This window comes from Monodon monoceros, unplaced genomic scaffold, assembly GCF_005190385.1.
Source record: "Monodon monoceros isolate NGI ecotype Baffin Bay Population unplaced genomic scaffold, NGI_Narwhal_1 Super_Scaffold_13, whole genome shotgun sequence".
Lineage (NCBI taxonomy): Eukaryota > Metazoa > Chordata > Mammalia > Artiodactyla > Monodontidae > Monodon > Monodon monoceros.
The window spans coordinates 47,646,837-47,660,789 of record NW_021703769.1 but is presented as its reverse complement, the minus strand read 5'-3'; the positions used below and the strand labels follow the sequence as shown (position 1 = coordinate 47,660,789).

Genomic DNA, 13,953 nt, shown 5'->3' with positions numbered 1-13,953 from the left:
CCCCCGCGACCGCCAGCGCCCCGGCTCCCGCTGATCCTTTCTTCGTCCCTCCCTCGCTCCCTCTCGTCCTCCTTCCTCCCTCCCCCTCCTCCTCCCTCCCCCCTCCTCCTCCTCCCCGGCTCCTCTGCCGCGGGCCCCGCCCCTCTCACCCCTCCCCCTCCCAGGCCCCGCCCCTCGCGGCGGTGCACACCTGGCCAGGTGGCTACTTCCATGTAAGGGCAACGGCGGCGCAGTGGGCGGGGCGCTACGTGGTCCCGCCCCGGTGAAGGGGCCACCGCCCCTCGCCCGCAGGTGCCAGCTGAAGCTCCGCCCCCTCGTCCAGAGCTGTTGGGGGAGGACCTCGCCCCCGCCCCACAGGCCAGAGCTGGTGAGGGGTACCCGGTGCCCCTTCTCCGGAAGGCGAGGAAGACCCCGCCCCCGCGGAGTCGGGGTTGGGGGGACTGCCGGGGCGGGGCGTTGCCAGGCCGGCCGGTTGCGTAGCAACGGTGGGCAGCGCGTGACGTGCGCCGCCGCGTCTGGGCCCGAGGCGCCCGCCAGTCCCTGGGAGCCTAGCGGGGTTGCTGTGAGGAGGTCGCTCCGCAGATTTGGTGCTCGCCGGCTGCCTCTCCGCGCTTTGCGGCCGCCGCGGCGAAGATGGTAAGCTGGGGGCCCGGGGCGCCGCGGGGTCGTGGCGGCGGCGGCGCGGGGGGACCCGGGCTTCGGCCGCCGCGGACCCGCTGGGCCCCGCGCCGGGGCGGCTCCCCGGCCGCTGCATTCTCGCCGTCGCCGCCGGCGCGGGGCCTCCCCCTGGCCTCGGTAGCCCAGCCGGGGTCGACCCCCCGCCCCGGCGACGCCGCCCGGGGTCCGCCCGCGCTCCCGGGTGGGGCCTCTTTGGCGCACGTTTCGCCGAGGCCGGGAGCGGGCGGTCGGCGACTCGGGCGGTTTCGGCTTCTGAGGTCCGTGCGTCTTGAGGAGGGAACGAGGCCTTTATTGAGCCACCTGGGGGGCGGGATGGCCACCGAGCGTGACCCCCGCGATTCCGAACCGGGCCTGCGGTCCTTTGCTGCCGCCCCCGGTGGTCCGCGTCCCGCAGCTCCTCGTCCTGCGCGTTCGGCCGGGCGGTGGCCTGTCCGGCCTCCATGTACGGTCACAGATTTTCTTTTACCTGCAAACAGGTTGGCTCTGCCAGCATTTAGCGGGCAGGGGGTGGGCATGATGCTGGGATGCTAACTAAAGCAAATGAAAAAGCTTTTTAAAGTCCATTAAGCTATTCGAGTCGCTAAAAAGTAAACAGATGTTCCGCATATTCTAGGTGTTGGACTGCTTAATTCACGTATTTTCCCCTCTAAACTGTCACTCTCGTTTGCTGTAGAACCGTGCTCTTAAGTGGACGATCAAGTAGGACATTTTGTCGTTTTCTGTAGTCTGCGCATTCTGTTACCATTTTTGGTCAATGATTTGCAGGCAAAGGCTTACCAGACTTTGCTGGAAATATTACACTGTTATTGCATCTGTCTGCCTGGAAACGGTACCAGTTTATCTTCCTACACAATGTTTTCACTGAATGACAATTTGGGTTTTCTTAAGGTATTGCGCCTTTCAGGGCTATGCAGACTGGCTCAGTGGTGGAAGAAAATTAGAGATTAAACAGTAGTTTCTGGATGACTGAGGATATGTAGTACGAATTTGATGTTGTTCAGTTTTTGGTTCTTCTTTGGTTTGATTTTGTAAGCTACAAAGGAGATCGGCATCTTACAACTTTCTAACTTCTTTAAGATTGTACTACTTTATATTACTACTTTATGCTAAAAGACTTAATCTTAGGGCTTTGAGTTTTCATAAATTTAAGACCATCCTCTCAGATGAAAGTGCTTTGAATCAGGCTGGAGCCGGCTTTAGTGCCTTCTGATTTGACATAACTTTATTTTCTGTTTGAAAATAGGACCAAACCTTTTTACTTTAGCTAAATGCTTAAACTTTAAAGCTTAATTTTCTTATTTCTATACATTCAAATAAAATGAAGAGTCTGTTTAAAATATTTATGGTTCGGAAGGAGGAGGAGAAATAAAAATTAATCAAGATGGGTGATTCCGAGTACGTTTCAAACTTCGGGAGGTCGGAAGAACTTATGAACTACTCTTGTTAGGATGCTTGCAAAGAAAGAGAGTTTAGAGTACAGGTGACCATCTTTATTTTATTATTTTAATTGACACAGTTGACTTACAATGTTGTGTTCATTTCTGCTGTCCAGCAGAGTGCTTCAGTCATACATATATATACATTCTTTTTAAAATATTGTTTTCTGGTATGGTTTATCATAGGATGTTGAATATAGTTTTCTGTGCTATACAGTAGGATCTATATGTAGAAGCTTACATCTGCTAACCCCAACCTCAGTCTGTCCCTCCCCAACCCCCTCCCCCTTGGCAACCACAAGTCTGTTCTCTTTGTCTGTGAGTCTGTCTGTTTCGTAGATCAGTTCATTTGTGCAGATGACCATTTTTAAAGCTTACTCTTGTATTTAGCCTTATGAGCACAGAGCTTCTCCCTTCATTCCAGCTATTAGAGAATATTATGAGGATGTACGTTTATTCCCTGATTTTAGCACTTTACCTCTCTATTTGAAACTGTTTAGATCTGTTGGTTGGATACTTGGTTCCAAGTATTCAGATTAAATTTTTTAACTGTTGATGGATTTGTTCTACATTAACAAAATCACTTCCTGGTACTCACCAAGTCTTCTCGAAGCACTTGGGAATAAAGCAATTTGAAACCAACTCAGATCACCCTGAGCACTTTAAGATGAGATTTCATGTTTTTAAAGTCTCACTTTACAGTGCCAAAAAAAAAAAAAAAAAAAGCCTACCCTCCACAGGAACCACATCTACACACTCCAAACAAAACTTTGGTGTGCGTGTGTACTGGGTGCGCCAGCTTCCTCATACAAAGATTATTTACCAGCCTACCATCAAATTCCTAGGGTTATCTGCTGAGTAGTTCTTCCTGTTGGGCATGGATTGAGACATCACAGGAGACTGGCCTAGCTCCTCTTGTAACCAGTGGCTCTCTGGGAAGTCAGAGTGTAGTCTTGTCCCTGAAACAGTAAAGGTCTGCATGATAATCTAACCCTTAACCTTACCCTAATCAGAACTCGGCTCTAACAAACTGAGCTGTTGGCTCAGACTGAATTACACCTGTATTCTTCCACTTGATGATTAGCAAAAACACTCTTACTTACAGCAATCTAGTGGAAGAGGTTGGGCATGTGTTCCTGTGCCCATTTAACATATTAGAAAACAGTCTGTAAAGGTTTAATTGACTTGTGGCCTTTTCTGACTCCACATCAGGTTTTAAAATAATTTAAAAATTAATTTTGAAACATTTTAAGCAGGAAGGTACACAGAATAATAAGTTCCTTTGTACAAAAAAAGAAAAGGTTAACTTTTTGCCATATTTCAGGTTTTTATGTTACCTTTACAGGTAAATACGCATCTTTTTCCTCCCATCATTTTATGTTCAGGGCAACAGAAGGATCCTGCTCTCGCTTACTTCCAGATTAAGACATGTCCCCAGGCTTCCTCAAGACTCCTCAGTTTACCAGCCCCAGGTCTCTGTCCTTTTTTGTTGTTGTTTTTGTTTGTTTTTGAGATGTTCCTCATTTCAATTAATGTTCTCTCAAATGCAATAACCTGCAAAAATCATCTCCTTAATCGGCCAGTACATTACGTCTTTGACACAGGAGTGGTTACCTCTGGGGAGACAAGGGACCGTCAAAGAACTTATTCTGTTGCAACAAGGCTTAGGACGAGCACTTGAAAGGTAGAAACTTCAGTGCGTATTGTAGCAGGAAACCTACATTTAAAACTGATTTATCTGTGTGTTTGTGCTTTTGGATCACATTAGAGGAAGACTGTTTACTACTTTCAACATTTTTGCGTTACCTTATAGGTTGTTCCTCCTATTTCTACCCGTATTTTTCTACCCATAGAATTTTCTACCCATATTCCTGTCTTGGCTTGTTTTCAGAAGATGGCCAACTTGTAAATTTTTAAATTCTTTCACAGAGCACATTTTTGTTGGTGGTAGTGTTTTCTTTTTTAAGTAATAGAGCTAAAACTAAAGCATGGGCAGATATAGGTAAAACTTCTCCAGCTGGCTCTGGAGCTATCTTTTAAGTCAGTTATAGAAGCTCTGAGGCTCTGAGGAATTCTCAAATCATTGAGGCCTTGTTTTAAAAACGTTGTAAGTCATCTTTAGACCAATGTTGTCGAATAGAAATAAAATGTGAGTTACATATGTATTTTTAAATTTTCTAGTAGCCCCATTAAAAAGGTAAAAAGAAAAGACGAAATTTGTTTAACCCAATATATCTGAAATATTGTATCAACATTTAATCAATTAAAAAATGAGACATTTTACATTCTTCTCTCATACAAATTGTTTGAAATCCACTGTATATTTTATACTCAGCACAGCTCAATTCAGATGCTCAATTTTCATTGGAAATATTTGGTATATATTTAGACATAAAATTTATAGTTGAAAAAGCAGAGTCATATACTTAAGTTGCTCCAAGCATACTTAGTTTTCCAGTAATGGAATTGATAATGAATTTAAAAATTTAAGTTAATTAAAGTGAAATAAAATTAAAAATGCAGTTCCTCGGCAGCACTGGCCATGTTTAATGGACTCTCTAAACCACGTGTGGTTAGTGGCCACCTTAATGGACCAGCCTCAGACTTTGTGGATTGGCCTGTTTAATTTGTAAGGGGACGTTAGTGTGGTTACCAACACTTTTGTTAATTCTTGGCATGTCTGCATATGACTGACAGTGCTGAGGTGGCCTGTGAATCCCTTTTATGGAACTTATTAAGATGTTTTGTGGGACTAGACTGTTGAGCTCCATTGGCTAGGATTTGTATATTTCAATACCACAATACCTCTCCAAGTAGGCCCGCAACAGATGTTACCAAATGAACACGAATGAGTGAATGAGAGGGCATTCTTCATCATGATGGGGCCGGGTCCCATGGAGATGGATTACTTTAATTTTTATACTTTCTATTCCCACATACCTTTTTTTTAATACAATGGGAATTGAGTTTTAAGTACTGAACTAATTGAATAGTACCTCCCCTTTGTATATTGCGTTATAATTTAGTTCCAGTCTTAACAGTGAAAATCCTTTGAGATAGATAAGGCAAGTATTATTAGAGTAGCACCTTTCAACTAATTCTGACATGCAAAAACTGCTCAGTAATGCCAATTCTCTTTCTTTCTTAAAAATGAAACTGAATGGTATTTGATGCTCACTGAGGCATCCTGAACCATAGAAAAGCACTTGAAAGCTCAACAAATGAAAGAACAAGAATTAATGCTATCTTAGATAACTTATAAGTATTTACTGTGTATCAGGCATTGTGTTAACTTATCTCACTCAATCCTTCTAGCAACCCAGTGAGGTAGGTATTGTTATCATTACTGTTAAACTATACTGAGAAGTGGTTAAGAGCTTGAGCCCAGAGTCTGGCTGCCTAGGTTTTTTGAATCTTGGCTCTGCCACTTACTGACGGTATAACCTTAGACACATTACTGACTGTTCTGTGCCTCAATTTCATCATTCCTCCAAGTGGGAATGATAATAGTACTTAACCGTCACAACATTTTGTCGATGCATGTAAGTAAAGCAATGCCTGGCACATAGTAAAGTGCTTATCAGCACTGGCTAAAATAATAATATTAAACAACCTTAGATCCAAGTTTAACAGTCTCTTTTCTTTATATTCTGAGCACATCAGTGTTTACTTAATAAGTGTAGATAAAATGAAAACGGTGAAGGAGTGCATAAAAACATGTTTCTAATTGTTTATTATTTCTTTAAACTAATTTTATTTCACTTGGAGTCATTATATATGATCATTTTTTTATGATCAACTTTTTAATTTGACTTTTGAGGTGATTTTGATCCTTGATGTAAAAATATCTTGTCTTCCACTCATAGTTATATTTTTCTTGAAGTAATTAATGGAGAATGAAACACAGTTGTTCATTGCCCTCAAGGTTTAGAATAGCAATCATCTATTCAATAAATATTTGAGAAGTTATTATATGCCAAGAACTGACTCAGGTACTTGGCATACAGTACAGAAAAACAAAGTCCATTCCTTGTAGAAGTTATATTCTAATGGAGGTGGGCAGGTGGGAGGGACAACCAAAAAATTACAAGATCATGTCAGGTAATGGCAACTGGTGTGAAAAAAATAGGGTGATCAACAGGGAGTACTAGAAAAGTTGGCTACCTTGGGGTAGATTCTTAGGGAAGTCCTCTTGGGGTGACATTTGAGCTTAAGACTTGCATGGCAAGAAGGAGCTAGCTAGCCATGTTAAGAGGATTTTAGGCAGAAGGAACTCTGTAAGTAGAAAGGCCTTGAGAAGAGAATGAGCTTGACATGCCAGGGACAAAAAAAGGTTTGTGTAGTTGGAATTCAGTGAAAAGCAGGGAGAAAAGTAGGAAATGGACTGTAGGCAGGAGCTAGAGCTGGGTGAGCCAAGGTGATTGCACCAGGAAGCTGTCCGGTGTCTGGTGGTAGGGAGGTGTTAGGGTGTTAAGTTGTGGAGTGAGATAGGATTTAGATGTACAAATGGGGACAAAACTGATTGACTGTTGCTATTATTCAGTCAGTCAGTGGTAGCTTGGATTAGGATTGTTAGTACTGGGATAGTGAGAAGTGATTGGATATTGTATATTTGGGGGAAGAGCTGACCGGACTTACTGATCATTTGGGTGTGTGGCATAGGGGAAAGAAAGACATCAAAGATAATTCCGAAGATTTAGACCTGAGCCACTAGGTAGTTGGTGGTGTCATTGTGCTGGGGTACTATATAAAAGAAGCCAAAATAGTTTGGCAAAAATTGAGGTTCTTGGGGCTTCCCTAGTGGCGCAGTGGTTGAGAGTCCACCTGCCGATGCATGGGACAGGGGTTCGTGCCCCGGTCCGGGAAGATCCCACATGCCGCAGAGCGGCTGGGCTCGTGAGCCATGGCCGCTGAGCCTGTGCGTCTGGAGCCTGTGCTCCGCAATGGGAGAGGCCACAACAGTGAGAGGCCCGCGTACCGCAAAAAAAAAAAAAAAAATTGAGGTTCTTGGAACTTTGAGGAACAACAAATTGATGCAGAAGTATTACCGATCTTTAAAATATCTTCACATCTGATTGTAATAACAATGTATGTTCGTTATATTACATTAAGGAAAATTGAGTTGTAATGACAGTCCTATCCAAAGTGCATTTGGTGCACTTTCTTTCAGGCCATTTTAAACATATGCTCATTCTTTCAATAAATAAGTGTTAGGTACCTTCTGGGAATCAAGTACTGTTGTAGGTTCTAGAGATTCAACAGTGTACAAGACAAAGTCCCTTTTCCTATGGAATATACATTCTTATGGGGGAGACAGGTAAGAAATCAGTAAATAAATAAGATAATTGGAGATTGTAATAAGTACTATAATGGAAATAAGGGAGATAGTGAATATCTGGAGAATGTCAATGTAGATTTTTCTCAAACAGTTGAGTTCATCTGTAACAGTTTTATGTCCTTTATTTCTCACATCTCAATGTGACAAGGGTGTCAAGCTAATTTAATGGGGAAACGAATAGCGTCTTCAACAAATGATGCTGGGACAGCTGATGTCCACATGAATGAATTTGGATCCCTGCTTCACACTATATACAAAATTTAACTCAAAATGGTCATAGACCTAAATATAAGAGCTAAAGCTATAAAACTCCTAGAAGAAAACATAGGCATAAATCTTTGTGAACTTGGATTAGGCAGTGTTTTTTTGACAATTTTCGTGGTATTTTTAGGCAGTGACACCAAAAGCACAGGTGCCAAGAGAAAAATAGGTAAATTGGACTTTATTAGAATTGAAAACTTTTTTGCATCAAAGAACACCATTGAGAAAGTGGAAAAGACAACCCAGAGAATGGGAGAAAATATTTGCAAATCATGTCTGACAAGGAACTTGCAGAATATATGAAGAACTCTTACAACTCAACAATAAAAAGACAACTGAATTATATAGGCAAAGGCTTTGAATAGACATTTTTCTAAAGGAAGATACACAGATGGTCAATAAGCTCATGAAAATATGCTCAAAATCATTAGCCACTAGGAAATGCAGATCAAAACATAGTGAGATCCTATTTCATACCCACTAGGATGGCTGTAAAAAAACTAACATGTTGGCAAGGGCATGGGGAAGTTGGAACCCTCCCACATATGTTGCTGGTGGGAATGTACGATGGTGCAGCCATTTTGGAGAATGGTTTGACATTTCCTTAAGAAGTTAAACTTAGGCGTTACCATATGACCCAGCAGTTTCACTCCTAGTTATATACCCAAGTGAAATGAAAACACATGTCCACATAAAAACTTGTACATGAATGTTCATAGTGTTATTCATAATAGCCTCAAAGTGGAAACAACCCAGATGTCCATCAACTGATGATTGGATAGATAAAATGTAGTGTATCTGTACAATGGAGTAGTATTTGTCAGTAAAATAAATGATGTACTGATACATGCTATGATATGGATGAACGTTAACACATGTAAAGTGAAAGAAGCCAGTCAGAAAAAGACTGCATGTTGTATGATTCCATTTATATAGAATATCCAGGATTGGCAGATACATAGAGACAGGAAGTAAATTTGTGGTTGGCTAGGTTTGGGGTGGGTAAGAATGGGAAAGAGGAGTGATTGTTCATGAGTACTGGGTTTCTTTTTAAGGTGTTCAGAATGTTCTAAAACTAGACTGTGCTGGATGCACAAATGTGAATATACTAAAGCCCACTGAATTTACACTTTAAATGGGTCAATTTTATGGTGTGTTAAATATATCTGTAAAAACTATTTAAACTGTAATGGTATTATACATATACAGTGATGGTATTAAATCATCTTCCTGTTAGATTTTAACCTGTATTGTAAGTAGTGCCCAGTCATCCTTGAACATAAATGTTTGCCTTCATTGGCATTGTTTGTTCAAAATAGAGTCCTAGGTATGCAATTACTGAGTCAAAAGTTTGGTGTTTGTGTGTATATATTTCTGATTTTTAAAATTTGCTCATCATAGAAAACTTGGAAAATAGAGGAAACTAGGGAGTAGATAAAGTCACTTATATTCCCACTGTTATAGATGAAATTTCTTTTTCCTCTATGTATTTTACTGTACATAAAACTTTATATCTAGCTTATTTTTTCACTTAAACCAAATCATAATTATTTCCCCCATGTCATTAAAAGCTTACCATAAACATAATTTTAACAGCTGTATCACAAGCTATCCTGTGGATATATTATGATTTTCTTAGTAATTCTTCTGTTTTTATTTGGACTGTCTCATTTTTAGTATTATGCAGATTATTTCCCCAGAATAAATTCCTTGAAGTAGGAATACTAGGTTAAAGGGTCAAAGAGTTTAGATTGTTTTAAGGCTCTTGGTAAAAATGGCCAAATTCCTTCCTGAAAGGTAACAGTGAGTAATATTGTTGCCTGTGGTGGAAGATAAATCTGGAAGGGTAGGTTGGTTCAGATAATAAAGGGCCTCTTATGCTGTGTTAATGAATTTGGACTTTTGTGGGTGCTTGGGAATTGGTGAAGATTTTTAATCTTGGGCGTGATAGAAGATTTGAAGAGTAGATGAGAAGGGATAGATTTGAAATACACATTTAAGGAGGAATTTGGTAGGGCTTAGAAACTGAGTGTGACCACGGAACAAAGGTAGATCAGTTAACCAACAGCATCAAGTCGGCTTCCTGTCTTCGGTTCACTGACATGCTAGCTCATCCTCCAGAGAAGCCAAGTTGTTAAGCTAAGACAACATCGTTTACCATTAGCTTATGGTGTGTTCAGTATTATCTTTCTCAAAAGGGACTAGAGTATTTTTTACATTGTTGCTCTTGAAGTAAAAACTAAAAGTAATGTATACTTTTTCCATTTGGGATAATTTACATAAAGTAAAATTCACCATTTTTAGTGTAAGTTCTGCAGATTTTGGCCATATACAGTTGTGTAACTACCACCACAATCAAAATATAGGATAGTTCCTTCACTCCAAAAAAGTGCCCATATTAATACCTCCTCCAATCCCCAACAACCACTGATGTTCTTTTTTTAAAAAAAATTTAAATTTATTTATTTTTTTATACAGCAGGTTCTTATTAGTCATCAATTTTATACACATCAGTGTATACATGTCAATCCCAATCGCCCAATTCAGCACACACACCCCACCCCCGCCGCTTTCCCCCCTTGGTGTCCATACGTTTGTTCTCTACATCTGTGTCTCATTTTCTGCCCTGCAAACCGGTTCATCTGTACCATTTTTCTAGGTTCCACATATATGCGTTAACATACGATACTTGTTTTTCTCTTTCTGACTTACTTCACTCTGTATGACAGTCGCCAGATGCACCCACGTCTCTACAAATGACCCAATTTCGTTCCTTTTTATTGAGTAATATTCCATTGTGTATATGTACCACATCTTCTTTGTCCATTCGTCTGTCGATGGGCATTTAGGTTGCTTCCATGACCTGGCTATTGTAAATAGTGCTGCAATGAACATTGGGGTGCATGTGTCTTTTTGAATTATGGTTTTCTCTGGGTATATGCCCAGTAGTGGGATTGCTGGGTCACATGGTAATTCTATTTTCAGTTTTTTAAGGAACCTCCATACTGTTCTCCATAGTAGCTGTATCAATTTACATTCCTACCAACAGTGCAAGAGGGTTCCCTTTTCTCCACACCCTCTCTAGCATTTGTTGTTTGTAGATTTTCTGATGATGCCCATTCTAACTGGTGTGAAGTGATACCTCATTGTAGTTTTGATTTGCATTTCTCTAAAAATTAGTGATGTTGAGCAGCTTTTCATGTGCTTCTTGGCCATCTGTATGTCTTCCTTGGAGAAATGTCTATTTAGGTCTTCTGCCCATTTTTGGATTGGGTTCTTTGTTTTTTTAATATTGAGCTGCATGAGCTGTTTATATATTTTGGAGATTAATCCTTTGTACGTTGATTCGTTTGCAAATCTTTTCTCCCATTCTGAAGGTTGTCTTTTTGTCTTGAGTATGGTTTCCTTTGCTGTGCAAAAGCTTTGAAGTTTCATTAGGTCCCATTTGTTTATTTTTGTTTTTATTTCCATTACTCTAGGAGATGGTTCAAAAAAGATCTTGCTGTGATTTATGTCAAAGAGTGTTCTTCCTATGTTTTCCTCTAAGAGTTTTATAGTGTCCGTCTTACATTTAGGTCTCGAATCCATTTTGAGTTTATTTTTGTGTATGGTGTTAGGGAGTGTTCTAATTTCATTCTTTTACATGTAGCTGTCCAGTTTTCCCAACACCATTTATTGAAGAGACTGTCTTTTCTCCATTGTGTATTCTTGCCTCCTTTGTCATAGATTAGTTGACCATAGGTGTGTGGGTTTATCTGTGGGCGTTCTGTCTTGTTCCATTGATCTATGTTTCTGCTTTTGTGCCAGTACCATATTTTCTTGATTACTGTAGCTTTATAGTATAGTCTGAAGTCAGGGAGTCTGACTCCTCCAGCTCCGTTTTTTTCCCTCAAGATTGCTTTGGCTATTCAGGGTCTTTTGTGTGTCCATACAAATTTTAAGGTTTTTTGTTCTAGTTCTGTAAAAAATGCCATTGGTAATTTGATAGGGATTGCATTTAATCTGTAGATTGCTTTGGGTAGTATAGTCATTTTCACAGTATTGATTCTTCCAGTCCAAGAACATGGTATATCTCTCCATCTGTTGGTATCATCTTTAATTTCTTTCATCGGTGTCTTATAGTTTTCTGCATACAGGTCTTTAGTCTCCCTAGGTAGGTTTATTCCTAGGTATTTTATTCTTTTTGTTGCAATGGTGAATGGGATTGTTTCCTTAATTTCTCTTTCAGATTTTTCATCATTAGTGTATAGGAATGCAAGAGAGTTCTGTGCATTAATTTTGTATCCTGCAACTTTACCAGATTCATTGATTAGCTCTAGTAGTTTTCTGATGACATCTTTAGGATTCTGTATGTATAGTGTCATGTCATTTGCAGACAGTGACAGTTTTACTTCTTCTTTTCCAATTTGTATTCTTTTTATTTGTTATTCTTCTCTGATTGCTGTGGCTAGGACTTCCAAAACTATGTTGAATAATAGTGGTGAGAGTGGACATCCTTGTCTTGTTCCTGATCTTAGAGGAAATGCTTTCAGTTTTTCACCATTGAGAATGATGTTTGCTGTGGGTTTGTCATATATGGCCTTTATTATGTTGAGGTAGTTTCCCTCTATGCCCACTTTCTGGAGAGTTTTTATCATAAATGGGTGTTGAATATTGCCAAAAGCTTTTTCTGCCATCTATTGAGATGATCATATGGTTTTTATTCTTCAGTTTGTTAATATGGTGTATCACATTGATTGATTTGTGTATATTGAAGAATCCTTGCATCCCTGGGATAAATCCCACTTGATCATGGTGTACGATCCTTTCAATGTGTTGTTGGATTCGGTTTGCTAGTATTTTGTTGAGGATTTTTGCATCTATATTCATCAATGATATTGGTCTGTAATTTTCTTTTTTTGTAGTATCTTTGTCTGGTTTTGGTATCAGGGTGATGGTGGCCTCATAGAATGAGTTTGGGTGTGTTCCTTCCTCCACAATTTTTTGGAAGAGTTTGAGAGGGATGGGTGTTATCTCTTCTCTAAATGTTTGATAGAATTCACCTGTGAAGCCATCTGGTCCTGGACTTTTGTTTGTTGGAAGATTGTTAATCACAGTTTCAATTTCATTACTTGTGATTGGTCTGTTCATATTTTCTATTTCTTCCTGGTTCAGTCTTGGAAGGTTATACCTTTCTAACAATTTGTCCATTTCTTCCAGGTTGTCCACTTTATTGGCATAGAGTTGCTTGTAGTAGTCTCTTAGGATGCTTTGTATTTCTGTGGTGTCTGTTGTAACTTCTCCTGTTTCATTTCTAATTTTATTGATTTCAGTCCTCTCCTCTTTTTCTTGATGAGTCTGGCTAATGGTTTATCAATTTTGTTTATCTTCTCAAAGAACCAGCTTTTAGTTTTATTGATTTTTGCTGTTGTTTTCTTTGTTTCTATTTCATTTATTTCTGCTCTGATCTTTATGATTTCTTTCCTTCTGCTAACTTTGGGTTTTGTTTGTTCTTCTTTCTCTAATTGCTTTAGGTGTAAATTTAGATTGTTTATTTGAGATTTTTCTTGTTTCTTGAGGTAGGCTTGTATAGCTATAAACTTCCCTCTTAGAACTACTTTTGCTGCATCACATAGGTTTTGGATCGTCGTGTTTTCATTGTCATTTGTCTCTAGGTATTTTTTGATTTCCTCTTTGATTTCTTCAGTGATCTCTTTGTATTTAGTAACATATTGTTTAGCCTCCATTTGTTTGTGTTTTTTATGTTTTTTTCCCTGTAATTCATATCTAATCTCATAGCGTTGTGGTCAGAAAAGATGCTTGATATGATTTCAGTTTTCTTAAATTTACTGAGGCTTGATTTGTGACCCAAGATGTGATCTATCCTGGAGAATGTTCCGTGTGCACTTGAGAAGGAAGTGTAATCTGTTTTTGGATGGAATGTCCTATAAATATCAATTAAATCTATCTGGTCTATTGTGTCATTTAAAGCTTCTGTTTCCTTATTTATTTTCATTTTGGATGATCTGTCCATTGGTGTAAGTGAGGTGTTAAAAGTCCCCCACTATTATTGTGTTACTGTTGATTTCCTCTTTTATAGCTGTTAGCAGTTGCCTTATGTATTGAGGTGCTCCTGTGTTTGGTGCATATATATTTATAGTTGTTATATCTTCTTGGATTGATCCCTTGATCATTATGTAGTGCCATTCCTTGTCTCTTGTAACATTCTTTTTTTTAAAGTCTATTTTATCTGATATGAGT

At 39.8% G+C, this 13,953-nt stretch overlaps 1 protein-coding gene across 1 annotated transcript in view; it reads left to right on the top strand.

The window, feature by feature from the left end:
• Positions 1-349: 349 nt before the first annotated feature.
• The window catches only part of DSTN (destrin, actin depolymerizing factor), a 34,468-nt gene continuing 20,864 nt past the window's right edge, over positions 350-13,953 (top strand). The window contains exon 1 of the mRNA XM_029221663.1: positions 350-636. Within this exon, the coding sequence (XP_029077496.1) occupies positions 634-636 (3 nt within the window). The 5' untranslated portion in view covers positions 350-633. The remainder of the gene's footprint in view (positions 637-13,953) is intronic.